Source organism: Diospyros lotus, chromosome 6, assembly GCF_014633365.1.
Source record: "Diospyros lotus cultivar Yz01 chromosome 6, ASM1463336v1, whole genome shotgun sequence".
Lineage (NCBI taxonomy): Eukaryota > Viridiplantae > Streptophyta > Magnoliopsida > Ericales > Ebenaceae > Diospyros > Diospyros lotus.
In genome coordinates, this window is record NC_068343.1 from 6,415,470 (window position 1) to 6,434,926 (window position 19,457).

Genomic DNA, 19,457 nt, shown 5'->3' on the forward strand with positions numbered 1-19,457 from the left:
TGGAAAGTGACATATATTATACATTATTATTAATGAATTACAATTTGTTAATTTCCTTTTGCATATAAGCGTTGTTTGTTTGTATTAGATATATATATATATATACATATATAATTAAGTTGTTTAAAAAATGGCACCCGGCCCCTATATATGTTAATGTTGTGTATCATGTAGTAAATTAATATTTTAATGCCTGAATTGGACAGACTTTTAACAAAGCGTTAAAGTGCAAATTAAAGCATTCACTTAGAATCCAATGGACGAAACATTGAACAAATCCTTACGCAATGATAAACTCTGCTTTTTTGAAGAGAATCCTATCATTTTGCGAAGAAATCATTTTCCACAAAAACCATTGGGATTAATACCCATCACTTCCTTTGCTTAAGAATTAGTTACACATAGAGAGAGACAACTAGAGAATTGGCTGATCTTCATCATCTTTTAGAGAGCGATTATAAGGGCGTACTTTTAGTGATGAAATTATATAATATATATATATATATGTCTCTGTGTATGTGTCGGGATTATGAAGGTGGTGGGTTTTGTGGACTGATGGACGTTGATGTAGTTGTACTGCATGGCCATGCAAAGGGAGAGATCTGTCCAAGTTCCCGGACAAGCAAAACTTGGCGTACGGCCCAGAGTTTTTCCCGGAGCATGGCGGATTCTGACGAGAGCCGCTCGTTGTCTATTCGGACCAGATGGCAGTGCTGCGTGACTATGCGCAGCCGGTTCATGAGTTCCCGGTTTGTAATTCTGAGCCTGCTCACATGGTTCCTCAAATTCTCCAATTGTTTCTGTTTTCGCATGCGAGATCGCCGAGCCGATTCCCGGTTAGATATCATTCGCCTACGCTTTCGCTCGTCTTGAACTGAAGCCTTCCGGTTCGGTTCATCCGAACCACAGCCTGAATTGTTCCTGTTATGTTTTGGATTACGGTTCGAATCACCCGAACCGGAGCTTGAAGTGACAGGCTTAGGGTTTAGGTTTTCCGAACCGGAGTCAGTGACAACCGGTTCTTGCGGTTTAGTGGAGAAAATGGGGGGTTCTTGTTGTACCAAAGAAAAGAAAGGCTCTTGAAAATCCCACGGCGGAAAGCCGGGGTCGAAAGAAGGGAATTGGACGCCGAACAATCCGTCGGAGGACGGTATGGCTGGAAAAGCAGACAACATGGCCTGAAAACCGCTTATGGAGGGTGGGGAGGAGGTCGGAGAAGGAAACGGAAGTAAAGAAGGGTGGGGGAGAGGTATTTATGGGCAATTTTTGGGGGGTGGGGGAGAGATGGTGGGTCCCACTGGAATTGCAATTGCTTTGCTTTTATTGGTATCGGGTCAGGCGGCACTAAAATGGTGGGGATGGGGCTTGCTTTTAAAAGAGACGTGGGGAGTGACGTGGGGGGATGTGGGGCCCAGAGAGGGATGGGCAATTTAGCTTGGTCACGAAGAAACAAAATCGACTGGGGTCCACTTATGACACTTGTCGGATTGCCGTGGAATGAGCCCGTGATCAGCCAATAGTTTGGAAAGTTGCCAACGTGGAGCCACGTCTTGTCGGGTCCGCCTCGAATCGATATACAGGAAGGATGGGTAGGTTTTGCCCGTTCTAATTCTGGCTGGCTCAGCACAAGCTTCGAAGCAGGCCTCATCTTAGCCAGCCAGCCAGCCAAATGCATCATGGTAATGTCAGTATAATGTTATCTCTCTTTCTTATAAAAAAAACATAAATTGTTATATAGAATAGAATTATATTTTATTAATAATTGAGGTATGCTTGTTATCTTTTTTTTTTTTATAAAAAAAAAAAACAGAATCTCTAGAACAAAAGTAGTAACAATTGTCAGTCAGTAATTGGATTAAATGGGTCGACTTGACTATATAAATATTTAAACCTCTAATAATTAACTCTAGTCAGTCTCTAGTGATGTATATAATTTCAATATATATATATATATTTGATGTTATATTTGGGGAAAATGGGGGAGGAGTCCCTGCGGCTTGGGTACTCTTTTTATCTTAAGATTCTAATATGGGCCAACAATAGAAAATTATAATAATTTTGCATATATATACTTTAAAACGTGTCAAAGAGATTTAAAATAAAATAGTTTTGTGGAGTCAGGGCTAAACCATCAAAATTAAAAAAAAAGTACAGATACCCAGATGATAAAAAAATTATGGATGATAATGTAATGTTCCCATATAAGCAATAGCATGCATGCATGTTTAAATAAGAAAGTTGAAGATCGAATGATAATATTCTTTGCTCAAAAGCTGGGGGAACCCAAAGTAGGTGCTGAAAACATAAAAAGATGACTTGAGGTTAAGGGGATCATCAGTAGTACTTGCATGCTCTCTCTCATCTCAATTATATAATCTTAATTAATTTCTTCGCTTCACCATCACATATTAATTATGTTTTCTCCAGAATAAAAAAAAAAAAAAAAGGAAGGATCGATGAAGTTGCAGTTCATATGCTTACCGCTTCTTGAAACGGGGATGAGGAGGGTAAAGCAGCCAGACCAGCTTCTTTCTTCTATAAAGAAAAGCCATGAGTGATGTGGAATAAAGCCATGTAACAGTAGAAAGGTCTGGGAATTCTCCTTTTACCACATCTATTCGGAGCCGAGATCTGCTCTATTATTTTGCTGTGTCTTTTCTTATCTAGCCAATCCACTTATTTTTAAATAATAATTTTTACAAAAAAATTATAAATTAAATATATGTTGATTATATATATGTTATTATTTGATTTCATAATTTTTTTGTTTGATTTTATAACTTTTTTGTAAAAATTACTATTTAAAAATGGGTAATGTGATTATTTTTCATTGGTTGAATAAAAAAAAAGACAGCAAAATAAAACAGCAGATCTTAGCTCATCTATTCACATGAACACATGTACCTCACCTCACTCTTCTATAATCTTATTTTCACTTTCTAAAAGTAATATCAATATATATTCCAATTCTTGAAACATTTTTTTTTAATTTTTAAATAACATAAAAATAAGATAAATGCGTTCTCACATTTCTCACTTTGTTTACTTCAAATAAATAATAATTTTCATCTAACAGAAAAAGGTGGAGGACGAGAGAGGCCCACCTCATGATCGTGAGGCCCGTTCAGTTAAGCCCAATGGGCCGCGTGAATCACTGTTTTAATTGCATCGCACCTGTCTTTTTTCCTCCGCGCCCCCCAACTTCGACAACAACCCGTTTCCGAACCCACGTCTCAGGCCTAGGAAGGCCCGCTCACGCCGTCTTGCGGTTACTTCAGCTGGTACAAAAGGATTCTTAACCCTCCTATTTCGATGTGGGACAATTAAACCCTACTGTATACATCTTTATATTTCCATGATTCAAGCATTTAATAAATCAAAACACAACATGGAAGTACGAGAACTAGCAGTTCATCGATCACACAACCTTCGGAATCAAATAGCTTTGGTCTCTACCTTATCTTCTGCAAATTCACTCCCCGTCTTCTTCTTCCCGATTCCGGCTTCTCTTGCTTTGATCTCTTTATCATTGTCGCAAATCAACGGCCGGCTGGCAGGACAATCGGAGTAATCTTCCGTGTCAATCCGCACGCACGAACACCGATCCAGAGACAGGAAAAACGCCGCCGTGAATCCGCCGAGAAGCCTCGCAGCCACGCCGCTGCTCTTCTTGCACGCATCAACGGTGCGGGTGGCCGCCGCCGGTGGTTTCCGGACCCTTGGCTGATCCACGAAACTGGGTTTCCGGTAGCAAGGATTGGGGCAGCTGATGCATTTTCCGGCTGCTTCCATTTTCCCGGCCGGCAGAGCTGCAGGGAGATGAAAATGGATCTCGAATTTAATATTTGGACTAGATGGAAATATATATACACAACACACATATAACGCTTTACTTTATGGTTGAAGACTCTCTCTCTCTCTCTCTCTCTCTCTCTCCCTGCCTCTGTGGCTTACATATATAATCATCTGTTGTATTGTATCATCAATTAATTTAAATAAATAACGCATGTCTTTTAACAATAATATTATAACTTGATTGCATTTGACGCATGCTGGGGATAATGGCCAAAGTTATTCTCATCTCATGCCTTGTGGTCAAGAAAGAAATCATTTTTGATCATATTCTAAACTCTTTTTTTTTTTTCAATTATCATCTCATTTTTCTAATTATGAGTTATTTTTTATATATAAATTGTGTTGAAGAGTTTAAATGAGAATCGATCATGCATCATCACAAGCTAGCTAATTGAAGTCAAGATCTTGAAGACTGTCCTTTGCCCACAAACTACTCCAAGTACATATATATATATATATATATATATATCAGCCAATACGTAGTAAACGTCGTATATAGTACGGTTGGATTTTCATTTTCAGTGGTCTGGAAGGACCATGAGAGAGCACTGAACATGGATCGTGATTATTTTGCTGCCCTTTTGCTTTGCTCTAACTGGAAGCTTCTTTTGGATAGTTTCATGATGAAACCTTAGAGATAAAGGAAAGTTCTGACCTGGAAATTAATTAGATGGTCCGATCGACTTCATTATTGTCATTCATTAGACCTTAAATCTCTCGCTCCCCCCTCTCTCCCTTCTCTCTCTCAAGCATTTTATGAAATTTTAGTTATAAGTAGTAATATAATAATAATAATAATGTCATGATTTGATATTTTTGATTATTTACTTCTTAATAAATGAATATATATATATGTATTTTATATAATTTATAAAATAAACTGGTCGATATTACTCTCTAGAATATTGATTAATCAGGAGTTTGAAAGATTAATTTATGACTGTTGTTCTCAAAAATATAGAAAGAAACTGTATATATAAAGAGAAGTGGTTCTTATTTGTTGAAATTAAAAATTCAGATAAAACAATATATATATATATATATATATATTTGAATTAACCCATATTCTTCATTCTCTTCCATCTATCTTGATGCAAAGGTTAAGAAAAAAGTTCCTTTTCAAATGTGAAAGGAACTATATATATACATTAAGAGGTTATTAATTAATTAAGGATAATGTTAGGAAAAAGTTTAGAAAATTTATTAGGTTTTCAATTGCAGGTAGAATTACGCAAATTTTACTTTTTAAAGTTTTAGTAAATTTTAATATTTAATATTTAGCAAACCAATCAAAAGGTGACGCATGATTGCTGCATCACTAAATTTGTAAATTTAGTGGGTGCTCTAAGACTAATAGTTAAGTTTTAAAAAATGTAACTTATTTTTAGATAATGCACATTATTTTTAATTTTAAAGTAATTTTGTTAGTTAATAAAATATTGCAAAACACGATGATAAATATGAACATTATTTTCAATTTTAAAATAATTTATAAAATATTACAAAATAGGACAAATTTATCATCATTCAATAAAATTATTATGAATCTAAAAATAATGTATCTTTTCTAAAGTAATGTATATTTATTGAAATTTAACCATTATTTCAAGACAATAATTAATATTGTTCATTAATTAATGAATAAAATGGCCACAAAAAAAGCATAGCATTTTTTTCTTTCCGTTCCCTTTTTAGTTTTTTTTTTGGTATTTATATTGGTTAATGATAAGAATTTTAGAGTCACTCAGTACCGCGTGACGATCATTTTTTTTTTTTTTTTTTGTCTTTCTTAATTCCAAATTAGTCCTAATAATTCTCGAGCCCAAGTTTGTCTGAACTAGGTTTTTCTTTTTTCTTTTACAAAAGAACAGCATTGCTCGATCTTAAGTGAATTTTTTGACGAACAAGTCAATTACCAAATTTAAGAACGATGCAATAATAAATGACGTACTTTAACTCTTAAGACCATACCTTTACAGAAATGCCAACATAGCCCAAGATTATATAGGGTGAATCGTCAAATTTGATCTTTTTGAGTAGGCTGTGCGAGCTTAGGCACTAGTGTGAATTTAAATAGGGGCCCTTCTTTATACTCCTTACTTGAATGTATAACATCCAATCCTTCCATCCTTAGTTAGGCCTCAGATTAGATCTGATTCATTGTTTAACTTATTATCATGAAACAACAAAAACGTAACATGCATGAAGGCGGCAATCATTGGAGAAATATTTAAGAATTGCGTTGGTTAATGAGAGGCAATTCTTTGGTCTCCTGCAAATGAACGATGCAGTACTATATGCATATAAATAAATAAATGGTAAATCAATCTAATCCCAGAGGATGGATTTAGGATTCTTGCTTGCCTTTTTCTGTTGTCTTCTTGTATTCTTTCTACACATCCCACATGTCGTCCCGCCTGTCCGCTGTCTGTGCCGTGTCGGTCGGTCACAAGCTAGCTAGAGCTGCTTGGTTTCATTGTGGGGCCCCGATTTGGTTGCGCCAGCAGAATGGGAAAGAATGAATGCTATTGCTAGCTATTAAAAGGTAAATCTTCAAACTTCCGTGTACAGACTGCTGGCGATGACTTACCTTTACCAACCCCAACTTTCTAGATTGAGAATTCGAAAACTTGCTAGTGGAGTGGATTCTCACTGGGTTTATGTATAAACTAAATTGTGAAGGCAAGAAATTTGGATAATTGTGGAGCAATATAATCTGAAAATTTATTTTCTATTTTGCCTTGTAAAATACTTCATCATGTGGCCCTACGTATACGTATCAATTGGCATAGGAACCATCAAAATGTTAATTTGAAAAATCAAAAGACAAAATGACTCCTTAATTTACATAATTTATGTAACTTTAGGAGACTTTTAACTAGACTGTATGTAACTCTAGAAGATTTTTTAATAGACTCTATTTATGTCTAGATTCAATAAATGACTAGACTCCATAATTATTCTTGATGATCAATGGTCAAGTTTGGTTTACTCCAACAATACCTCCCGTAAACTGAATTTGCTTTTGACTCCTAAAGTTACAACATTTCTTGAAAAAATGTGTCCTCCAAGAGCTTTTGTAAAAACAACAGCAAGTTGTTATTTTTCACTTCAACAATATTCAATATTGATTTCTCCTTAGTTGACAACCTCTCTTAGAAAATGAAAACGGAGACGGATGTGCTTTATTTTTCCATGTAGAATCGGATATTTTGTAATTGAAATAGTTGAACTATTATCACAGCACAAAGTTCTAAGTCTCTGCTTGAATTTTCTACTTACCAAAACACCTTTTAACCACATAATTTGGCATCTAGTTGAAGAAGCTACTATATATTATACTTCCATTATAGAAAGTGTCACAATTGGTTGCTTCTTTGAACACCAAGAAATTGCACCACTTCTAAGATTGAAAACATAACCGGAAGTGCTTCGAGAATCATCAATACTTCTTCCTAAATTGCTGTTTGTATAACCAAACTGGAACATGAGCTTCATAAAAAATTCCATAATCAATTGTTCCTTTAACATACCTCAAAATTCTTTTAGCTGCATACTAATGATTTAAGCAAGGTTTCTCCATGAATCTACTAATCAAACTCAACGAGAACATAATATCGAGTCTAGTGGCTGTGAGATACATCAAATTTTTAACTAAGTTTCGAAACATGGTTGGATTCACAAACATTCCTTCACTTTTCTTACTTAACTTCATATCCGTAACATATGGAGTTGTTACGAGATTCACATGTTCCATCTTGAATTTTTTTAGAATTTCAGTTGCTTAGTTCTCTTGAGAAATGAAAGTTCCTGCCCTTGATTTGAAGAGAATCACGTGTATGGCGGTACAAGTAGTAAAAATAAAAATTGTATCGTGTATCAGATACACGCAACAAAATATAATATATACGTCATACATAGTTTGGGTATTTAAACAATACGCATATTCAATAATTGAATATAAATAAATGCATATCCAATGCTCAATGTAAGGATGAAGTACAGAAAAGATTTATGTACTGAGACTGAATCCACCTTAAGATGTGATGATTCTAATCGGTCTACATCTAGTATGCCGAATGGTTTTGTTCCAATCATCCCCTGTACGTGCTAGACACAGAGATTTCGCATATTACCATTACTCGCGTCTCAAAATTTTACGCCTGACCTTTACACATAAAATATTTTTTGTAGCATAAGAATTTATAAAAAAAGTAGATAAAGAAGATGAAGCAACGTAGAAAGAGCCAAAGAAGGGACAAAGGCCCTGCCTTTGTTTATTTTTCTTCTCCGAATTCTGAATCTTCTCACGTCTACCACTTCTTACTGTGTAATCAATAATTGATTTCATTATACACTATGCACTATTTACAATTCATCGCCTCTTACTATGCAATTTACTGTGTAATCAATAATTGATTTTACTAAGCAATCAATAATTGATTTCATTATGCACTATTTGTAATATGTCACATCCATCTTACTGTGCAATCAATAATTGATTTTATATTATGTACTATGCATTTTAACTATACACTATGCATTATTGGAATGATGGGTCAAAAGTTAACATTTCACCAATCACTTCTATAGACATTTTGAGCACACGATAGTGATACCAAATGCAACACTATACATATGGTGTGTAACTTTCTAGGTTCACTACCCGTTAGCAATCAAATAATACCAAAACCCTTTTCAGTATCGATTTTCAGTATCAGTCAACCTCTTAACCCATTATCGGAACTTTTCTAAATCTTGATGACGATCCGAGAGTTCCTAAATAGCGCCTAGTGGCGGTTCAGGACAATATAGGTGGAAGTGAAGTTTCACTTCAAGTAAACTTATTACAATTGACGATTACCATGTGTTATAATCCTTTCATCACCTAACGTCTCGATTGAGTGAGAGTCATGGAGTGACAAACTCACAAACTCAGTAACTATGTGTTAGATCTCATTAATATGACTAGATGATACCTTAAAAAAAATCTTTCCTACCATTCAATCTGCCCTGGACAGGAACTATCTCGTCACATTAATAGTACATCACATATGACGTTCACCCCATCAAATACCGATGAAAGCAACGGATATTATTCCCAACATCTATCTCCATATATAAGCAATATGAAACCACATAGATGAATGTTCCCACATCCCAATTGGATGGTTCGGCTCCTTAGTAAATCTCACACACTAATACACAAAACAACCATGACGGTTTAAGTCTAAAGATCAATACACCATCTCAACCTGATGACTCGACCATTATCCACAAGGGCATGTGGTCAGTCATCGGCGTCACATTCGGCTAATCATTCACCAACGACCACCCACATGTCTATTAGCGACATCTCATGTCATATAACGCATGGCACACCATCCTCCCATCAATATCCCCATATCGAATGAGGTCGTAACTCATCTGCTAGTCCATACTCAATTAATCGGAATCCCCATCTAAAGAATTTAAGGATTATGAATAGTTTAAGAAATTTTGTTACTAAATAATACTGTTATATAATCTCAACACCTTAAAAATAAGATTTTCACATAGAAGATCCAGGGATTCATTCATATAATCGATCGGAGAAAATATGAATGAAGAAAATATTGTCTTTTATAGATTTATACAAAAATATAATGAATAAAACAAATTTGCTAGATGTCATCCAAATCTAGTATCAAGGCACACAATACTAACATAACTGACAAACATTGATGCCCAAAAAATGATGCAATTCTCCTAAGTTGGTTATTCAAAATTCTTTCATCATGGACCCTTTGAAATCATTTAACATCTCTAAATTATCTCCGATGAAAATAAGATCATCAACATAGAGGCTTACAACCATAAAACCACATGAATTCCTTTTAATCTAAAATGTGTGCTCAAATGGACATCTTTCAAAACTGGATTTTACAAAATAATCATTAATGCGTCCATACCATGCACGAGGCGATTGCTTCAATCCATATAGCACCTTATTAAGCTTATACACTTTATGTTCCTCACCTTTTATGACATATCCAGGTGGCTACTGAAAATATATTTATTCTTGCAAAAAACCATTCAAAAAGTTGATTTTAGATCCATTTGAAATAATCTCCAACCATTTTGGGCAGCAAGTGAAATAATCAATCGAATAGTATCAAGTCTAGAAATTGGAGCAAATACCTCATTGAAATCTTCACATTCTTTTTGCTGTATCCCTTTGTAATCAATCTTGCTTTGTATTTATTGATAGAACTATCTGGATTTGTCTTTATTTTAAACACTCAGACACTAATTGAAGATTTTTGAGGAAGTAAATCAGTGAGCTTTCATGTGCTATTCTTTTTTATTGCAGTGATTTCTTCATTCATGGCCTGAGTCCACTTTTCTTCTTTTGATGCTTCTTCATATGTAATTTGAGGAGAAGATCAAGGCCTGAGTCCACTTTTCTTCTTTTGATGCTTCTTCATATGTAATTTGATCTTCTCCTGCAAAGAAGGAACAAATTATTTGATTTGTTGCATTCACTTCTTCAGTTTCATCATAAATTTCTCTTAAACTTCTTGTTCTCTTCCCTGGTGTCCATGGTGAATTTTGAGGAGATTTAATTCTTTGATCATCATGTTGTGATGGTTGAGATTTATTTCCTTCAAACTCTAGAATTTGTCAATTTGACAAACTTGGAAAATTTGAAAAATCATTAAGAAGCCTTTTCATCAAAACGGGCATCCCTACTAATCACAATTTACTTTGTCTTCTAATTGTAAAGCTTGTAAGCTTTACTCCTTTCATTATAATCAATGAACTTAGTTCTCAAAGAACTTAGAATATGTGAAAAGGCAGTACAACCAAATATTCTAAGTGATGAACACTTGGCTTTCTCCCATACCAAGCCCCATTCGGAGTAGAATTGTTCAAGCTCTTTGTAGGTGATATGTTGATTAAATAAAGAACACATAAAACTGCTTCAACCCAAAATTCAGCCAGCATATTTTTCTTCTTGAGCATATATCTGGCCATCTCCATAATTGTTCTATTCTTCCATTTAACAACACCATTTCGTTGTGAATATCGAGCTGTCAATTCATGTCTAATACCATAGTTTTGACAAAATTCTTCAAATAAAATAGATAAATACTCTCCCCCTCGATCACTTCTCAAATTTTGTATTTGACAATTTGAAACTTTGAACTCTTGAAATAAGCAAGAGCTTCAGATTTTTCTTTCACAAAATAAACCTAAATTTTTCTAGTGGAATCATCAACAAAGAGCAAAAAATATTGGTTACCTCCAAGAGAAGGAACTCAAATTGGGCCACAAAGATCTGTGTGAACAAGCTCCAATGGTGAATGTGATTCCCAATTTAATTTAGACGGAAATGGCTCTTGGTGTTGTTTTCCCAATTAACAATCTTCAGTGATAACATCAATTTTGGGCAACCCTTGAACTATAGTTTTGCTTGAGAACTCTTTTAAGCTTCGAAAATTGAGGTGTCCATATCTATCATGCCACAACTTAGAAATCTCTTCATTAGCAGTAAGGAAACAAAGGTCCATTTACTATATCAAGTTTGAGAGGAAACAAATTATTTGAGCGCCAATATTTTCAACCAGATGATTTTTCTTCTTCATGGTGTAACAACCATCAACAAAGTGAATATCAAATCATTTCTTCATAAGATGGCCAACACTAAGTAAATTGTTTTGCAATTCAAGTACATAATATACCTTAGACATCTTCTCAACCTGCCCGTTTTTTGTTTTGAAAGTAATTTCTCCAACACCTTTAATTTTGTAGGATTTGGTATCTCCAATTGTCACCTACCCCATGGTTAGCTTCTACAAGTTTTGAAAAAATACAAATCTTTGTTTCTAGTCATATGCTTACTTGCTCCACTATCCAAATACCAAACATTACCAACATTTTCGTTCGTCAGAAGCAATAAATAAAGTTTCATTAGAATTTTCAGCCTTATGTTCATGTACAAAGCCAGTTTCACGTCTTTTTCTGGATATTTTATCCATCAATCACTTATTTCATGTCCAAGTTTATGACAATGATAGCATTCAACTATGGCTTTTTTACCTTTGTGATAATAAGAAACTCGTCCTCTTCCTCTTTGAAAAGTATGTAGGGATTGTTTTTTCTCTTCTTCTTTCATGTCCCTTGCCTTGGCCATGTTGTTCATTAGAATATCTTCCACCTCCTCTTCCTTATCCGTGACCTCTTCCACGTCCTCGATGAGAGCCACGGACTCCCGTAAATGTGAATTTGGACTTTAAAGCTTGATCTTGTGAAGGAGTCACTTGATGACTTATTTGAATGATTATAATTTCATGAGGCTCCAATCTTCCTTGCAAGCTCTCCTAAGACATTGATGAAAGATCCTGTGACTCTTCAATAGCCACCAACACATGATCAAATTTACTTGGTAGACTTCGCATGATTTTTTCTACAATTTTTTGATTCTCCATAATTTCTCCATTTGATGCCATCTGATTCACCTATGGAATTCATTCATGTAAAATATTCTGATTTTTTTTTTCATTTTCTTTCATCTCTATCTTCTCAAATTCTGTCCTCAAGGATTGCAAACGAACCTTCTTCACTTGATCTTGGCCGAAATAAGTTGTCTCAACTCAAGAATTTCCCATGCTTCTTGAGCATTTTTTGCCTTGGATATCCTCTCATAAATTGGAATTTCAATTGCTTGATATATATATTTGGAAAATGGCTTTTCTATCCTTTTGTCTCTTGTTCTTCAAGACATTTCTTTTGTACTTCAGTCAATTGATCTTTATCTTCCGGTGGCGGCTGTACACCTTCTTCAACAACTTTCCATAAGTCTTGAGATTCAAGACATAACTTCATAAGATTACTCCAGTAATCAAATTTTTCTCTATTGAAATGAGGCACAAGGGAAACAAGATTATTGCTGGCCATTGTTTTCGATGCTCTGATACCGGTTTGAAGGCAAGAAATTTGGGTAATTGTGGAGCAATATAATCTGAAAATTTACTTTCTATTTTGCCTTGTAAAATACTTCATCATGTGGTCCTATCAATTGGCATAGGAACCCTCAAAACATTAATTTGAAAAATCAGGAGACAAAACGACTCTTCAATTTACATTACTTACATAATTCTAGGAAACTCTTGAATAGACTCTATTTATTTCTAGATTCAATAAGTGACTAGACTCCATAATTATTCTAGATGATCAATGGTCAAGTTCGGTTTACTCCAACAAATTAGCTATCAAATGGTTTAAGAAGTATGATTAATTATAATTACTAAATCAGGTCCAAGAAGAAGCATAATCCTAGCTAGCCGATTCTTATTCGTCGACAAAAGTTGGGGTTGGTAAGAAGGAATGGAATGCACACACTTACACTTTGGCAGCCGAAAGGGCTTTAAACAGAGAGGAGCTTTTGACTTGTTGATCTCACACTTTGGCTGAACAAGTTGAAGTCACATGAGAATGAGATGATATCAATCACCTTTCATTCTTTCTTTGTTAATTGCTCCATCTCTGATTAATTTCCAATTGAATAATTTTCCTTCAAATCTTCCGTCTTTTACTTTGCTTCTATATGGTATATGATATGCTTTTTTTTCTTTTTGAATTAGTCAGCACTTAAATCAAACAAGGATATTCCATCGATGAATCTGGTCATCTCTGCACATTGTCCCAGATAATTCTTTGTATGACCCTTAGCTTGTCTTTGTGGAATTAGAAATTTAGGCTAATGTGAACCCAAAACTAGTATTTCGATTCCCAAATATAACTCTTTTAGCTAAGCTTTATCAGTACCCAAAACCTAATTTATTTTGAAGGTTCTCCTAAATAGACAAATATATAATGTCCATGCACATTGAATACTTTGTTGTCTTTTTCTTTTCTTTTTTTTTGAATAATTTGTATTTGAAAGCGATATATATATATATATGTGCATCAGGGAGGGGTTTGACTAGTGTTCTTAGATTAGCATGAGTGTATTAAAAATGATTAGAATGATCTTTCGTGAAAGACTTTGTGCTCCACAGAATTCATTGCATTGCATATATGGAAGGATATAATTAGTTCCTTTCCATGTGGCACTGGTACATATATAATAATTAATCGAGGGAAAAGCCTTAAGAAATCGCTTTCAAGCAACAACGGGGTTTCTGGAGAAAAGCCAACAGATTCGTGGACATTGGACAATTTAATTATATATTTTACCTGCCATTAATTAATTTGCATGTTGAAATGTCTCCTACCTCAAATATACATAATCCTAATTAGTCTTAATTTAATTATATATACAAGGTCCTTGAGGTCATTTTTTACCAGGGTATCTTCTGGAATATATTTGTAATTTAGCCATTAATATTGATTTAATTAATTTCTTCCGGATGATTAATTTGAAATTAAATGCCACCCAATAAAACTCAAATGTGCCCAAGCTGGAATATGCTAGCGTAGTGGGCATTGGCCACAATTTTGGAACTTCTATCATCAATATTTCATATTTGCACTCAAATATTCCTTTTACGTAATTCAAGATGTTCGATTTTTCATTCAATGTAAAAATTGTGACACTTTGATGTGTAGATATCGAATCTCAATAAAAATAGAGCACATGCATATGTGATTTTCAAAATATTATATATATTTTGTGTACAAAAATCATTTAAAAGATTATATCTCACTTTTCTTTTATATATATATATATATATTTTATGGTGGCTTGCTTTTTAGTGTGAATCCATGTGGCCGCATTGAACACCCACACCCACACCGACCTAGCATCTCTGCATCTCCTCCTCTTCTCTAGTATTTGCCTTTGCCTTTTCCTTTTTATTTTGTATATATTTTCTATTTTCATTTCTGTGTGACATAATTAGTTGCCTGCCTGCCGCATGCATTAAAGTTTAAAGTTTCCCGTTCACTTTAAATAAATAAATCTCCCATTCGCTCCTTCCCTTCCATTTCACACTCCTGGCCTAGCTCTTCTTAATTTGCGTTATCCTAAGCCTCTCTCTATATATATATCGTTGGTGGCCACAATCATTTGTGTGCCTCTCAGGCTCAACTCTCAACCTTAACCAGCCGCCCTGCATATATTATAGTACGACAAAGATGTCCCGGTTTACCGCCGTTTTCCTGCTCCTCCTCCTCCTCCTCATCAGCTGCTCGTCGTCTCGTGCCACCCGCCCTGCCCCACTAGCCTGGAAGAATACTTCGCCGGAAAACCAGCATCCGGTAGGTTGAATATGCATTTTTTTTTTCGAAATAATTTACAATCATACTTGAATGATAGATAGCGCGCCATATATAATAATTTACCAGCATGCACAATAGCCACAAAACACGGGCACAAGAATACTGTAGCTCTTCGTCGGAGCAGGTTCTGGAATTTGATTTATATATGCAGATGGGTTTTTGAATTTGATTAGTGGGTTTGTCCTAATTATTTCTGTTCCAGGGCGATGAAACCGGGCGACCTGAGGCCGTGGATCATGAGGACTGCGAAGCAGGTGGAGATGAAGAGTGTTTGATGAGGAGGACTCTTGCTGCTCACCTTGACTACATCTACACCCAGAAGCATCAACCTTAAACATCTATATATATAAATACACACACACCCCTTCATGCAATGAACCAGCAAATTATATAATATGGCGCCGTGAGGCAGTGAAGATTAGATTTAGTTTGATCAGAAATGTTGCAGACTGGGTGGATTGAATCTCTTAATTACTTGGTGCAACTAGATAGAGTTCATATAGTATTGCTCTGTAATCTTCTTCTCCTATTGTGTGGCTGTTATCGTAGTGGATTAGCGGATGAGATAAACAATATATAGGGATCTTTTTTTTATGTATATTGATCTCACTTATTAGAAATATTGAGCAAAAGGTTCATGCGGCTGCTCTTTTTCCCTTCTTTTTTATCCTTTTGAGTTCCACGAAAATTCATCTTTTTCCCATGTGATTTTCAGCTCAGCTAAAACTAGAAGGTGTTGTGACGTTCTAATAGACAGGTGTCACGCCCTCCATTGTTACATGTCCACGTGGCCAACTAAAGCCCATCTACATGAGTTGGATGGTGTGAGCCGGGCCTGAGACTGATGGGCTCTCAAAAGTTAAAAACCCAATAATTTACGAGATTCAGGCCCAAATCTCATCATGGGCCCCCCAAAAAACACCTGCTTAGAGAAAGTGTGAATTATGATCGTGGGCCTTAAACCCTAAAAAAATTACACGGCTTGCCTGATTGTTCTCTCTCTCTCTCCCCCCCGTCCCTTGCAACTTGCATCGGCTTTGAAGATGTTCGGCCGGAGGCGGTTTCTGTCGTTCCCGTTGGTGATCGGAGCGGTCATGTAAGCATTTTCTTGTTACTTTTTACTGAGTCGTTGACTGTCCTCCAAGTGATGCTTTGACTTGGTTTTGCGTTTCTATGGCAGTATTTACATGAATGTGCAATTAAATTTTAGTCTGTTGAATGCTTGAAAGCTTCCTATTTCTCCGTTACCGAAACAATTAACTTCGCTCCTCCTACAATTGGACCGACATCGTGTGGATTCTCCAGATTTCCCTACTCGTAGACATCAGATTGTACTTGAGAATGTTATCGGGATATTGCTTCTCTCAACTCCCAATTCTTGAATCGTGGGTTCGAAACCATCGATCACAGTTGTCGCCTTTTTAATTGTATTATCAGATGAAGGGAAAGTGTATTTGCTGAAATTGCTAGGACTTGAGGAATTGATAAACTTTAGTTGCTTGGTAAATGAATGGACGCGGACCAGTCTGTCAACAATAAGCATTTAATTTACTGGAATTTCTTTTGACATATTCTTGATTTAAGGAGGCCGAAAATTTGATGGTCCTTGTTTCAAAGGGAGATGGAATATTAATTTAGGTGTATAGGACATTGTAATGCAGTTAGATGGTTTTGTTTAAAAGAAAATTTCGGACAGTTATGAACGTGCTGAGTCTAATCTTTTAAAGGACCGAGAAATTGTCGAATTCAAAATCATTAGGGTGGCATATTGTCAATGAATTTGCAGCCTCTCCATATTTTTCGGTGATTCAATATTTCTTTCATGTAAGCTTCATCTTGAAAAGGGATGATTTTATGAAACTAGAGAATTCTACACACATGACAACATCCAAGGTTACATTTTCTTGAGGCTGCATTTGGGTATTGTTTCTTAGCTAGGGCTGATGACTAACTATAATTAGATACTGTGGGAATTTTAGTTCGGCGTTGTTTTACATTATTTGGTTTCAGTAAAAATGCATGTGGAGTTGTTTGCAAAAGGTTAAAGGAAAGCATTGATCTCCAATATAATGGTTGACTCGGTGAGTAGGAGTTTAGGCTCCAATATAAGAATTGATGTTTGGTGCAGGTTCATAGATATTTTGATTGATCAAAAAATTAAAAATTTGATCTTGTGAAATATCATCTCAGAGCACATCTACTGCTTGTTAGTTTCATGAAGTTTGTTTGTCTTTGATTCGCTATTTATTGAATCTCCCCTTGTTAGGGAATGAATCGAGCAATAAAAAAACCTAAAACAAAATCACACATGCACAAAAGACAAAATTTACATAGTTTAGTAAAGAATGCCTACGTCCATGGCCCCACTAGGTGTTTTTCATTATTTGAGAAGGTTTCAATTACAAGAATTATGCCCATATATTTACAGACGAAAATTACGGTAAATAGAACTCCTAATTCGAACAAGATTCCTAATTTGTTTAGGATTTCAAAAACAGATCTTCCAATTCCATTTGGTTTTGGACATAACTTCCTATTTAGCTTTCTACCCGGGTGGCCTTCCTTCCAGATGCCTTGGTCTTCCCCAGATGAAGCCTCTTAATCGGGTGCAGCTTCCTTCCCGAATGCATCTTTCTTCTTGTGCGGAGGTCATGCTATTTCCTGTTTAGGTTTCACGGGACCTCTGTACCAACTCTGCATAGGTGTCATAAATCAAATCAGATTCCACATCTCCAACACCCCTTTTTCCCAAAAGTCAGCGTGGGAGAGGGGGAGGGTATTTTGAACCATCTCGTAGGATGTACTGTTTTACAGTCCAGTAATTTTTCTTCCTTTGACTTTTGTTTTTGTATGTTTACTTTTGATGGGCTCACAGTTTCCACAGACAATTAGATATGGAGCAATTTGCATTATTAGTCAATGTGATAATTGTGAAATTAGCATGGTGGGTACCTACAGAGTCAGGACATTAGGTCCAAATTTGTTTTCTAAGAATAGACAACTGTTCAGTTTAGATGGGTTCGGAGAATTTTGCATGGCTAGATAAAGTGGTTGACCCTGATTGTATAGCCAGGTGTGTGTGTGTATGTGAGAGAGAGAGAGAGAGAGAGAGAGTATTATAAGGTTAGAAATACACGTGCTATGATCAATGTTAGGAAGAGGGGTTGGTGGTCTGTTAATTTCATAATTTGCCTTTGTACAAGTATGTTACATTTAAAATTGTTCATTTGCTTTTACAGCTATGTCACCAGGATGAGACGACTGCTAGTCTTTATTCTCATTTTTAAAATTGTTCATTTGCTTTTATTTAGTGATTTGTTTGTGACTGAAATGCCCATTGACGTTGTGGATTTCACAGAATTGGAGTTGTTTCAGGAAAAGCAATATTCGGACCCCCACTTGAGGAATACTGGAGAAAGAAGCTTCAGGAAGAGGCGGCAGTGGCAGCAGCCAAGGAAAATGCAGATGCTGAAGCTAGAGCAGACTCTTAAAAGACGGACGACTCCACCACTTTGCTCCTGTGGAACTAAATCTTGGTTTGTGTTTGTGGCGTCAATGTGCAAGACTGGACAACTCAGGCAGAAATGAGCAACTTCCATTTGCCCAAGGACACTGCCAGAACTTGCTAACGTATTTGGAAGGAAGGTTTACCTTGCGCGATTTTCTTTTTCTACTTTCGGGGCGAGAAGGAATCATGATTGAGAACCATTGCTAAGCCAAAATTCTTAGTTTTAATCGCATGATGTACACAATCCGGATGTTACTCTCTATGGTTATCCTATATACCTGGTCTCACTCATCAGTTTTTTTTTTTTTTCTTTCCCCTGTGGGGTTGAGTTTAAATGCTTCGTTTTTCGCTGGAGGAGAACTTGTATTCTATGTTAAAAATCACAAATGAAAACAAAAAAGGATCCTTTTTAGCCAGACAGACAGAGGCAGAACAAAACCACGAGAGCGAGAGAGAGAGAGGCGATTAATCAGTTATGCGTAGGATGCGAAGACTAAAATCAACGATGAAATTCAATGAAGAAGAATAACCGCTTTCTGGAGAAGATCAAATCTTCTATTTCTCAAATTCAAGAAGTGATCTGCCCATGGGTCTTCAAGCATTTGAATGCACGGACAGATCAGGAACACCTTGTACAACAGTACAAGCAAATAAACATTGTTCATGGGAGATGAATGCGTATGCATCCTTGAAGAATGGCATGATTAAGACAATGAAGAGGCTTCCAAGACACCAAAGTTATGATTTAAATTTTTATTAAGAAAATATGCACCAAAAGTGAAAATTGGCTGAATAGGAAACGGAATAAAATTCCCCTGCAATCCTGTCT

The 19,457-nt window shown here is 35.7% G+C and overlaps 2 protein-coding genes across 2 annotated transcripts; one reads left to right on the plus strand and one right to left on the minus strand.

Moving 5' to 3' along the window:
- Positions 1 to 339: 339 nt before the first annotated feature.
- On the minus strand, positions 340 to 1,240 carry LOC127803343 (bZIP transcription factor 44-like). The gene has a single exon (XM_052339500.1). It carries the CDS (start codon positions 1,173 to 1,175, stop codon positions 528 to 530), a length of 648 nt encoding a protein of 215 aa, XP_052195460.1. The 5' UTR covers positions 1,176 to 1,240; the 3' UTR covers positions 340 to 527.
- Positions 1,241 to 14,829: 13,589 nt separating this feature from the next.
- LOC127803102 (phytosulfokines-like) lies at positions 14,830 to 15,780 on the plus strand. The gene is made up of 2 exons (XM_052339135.1): positions 14,830 to 15,099; positions 15,323 to 15,780. Exons 1-2 carry the CDS (start codon positions 14,977 to 14,979, stop codon positions 15,452 to 15,454), a joined length of 255 nt encoding a protein of 84 aa, XP_052195095.1. The 5' UTR covers positions 14,830 to 14,976; the 3' UTR covers positions 15,455 to 15,780.
- Positions 15,781 to 19,457: the final 3,677 nt, after the last annotated feature.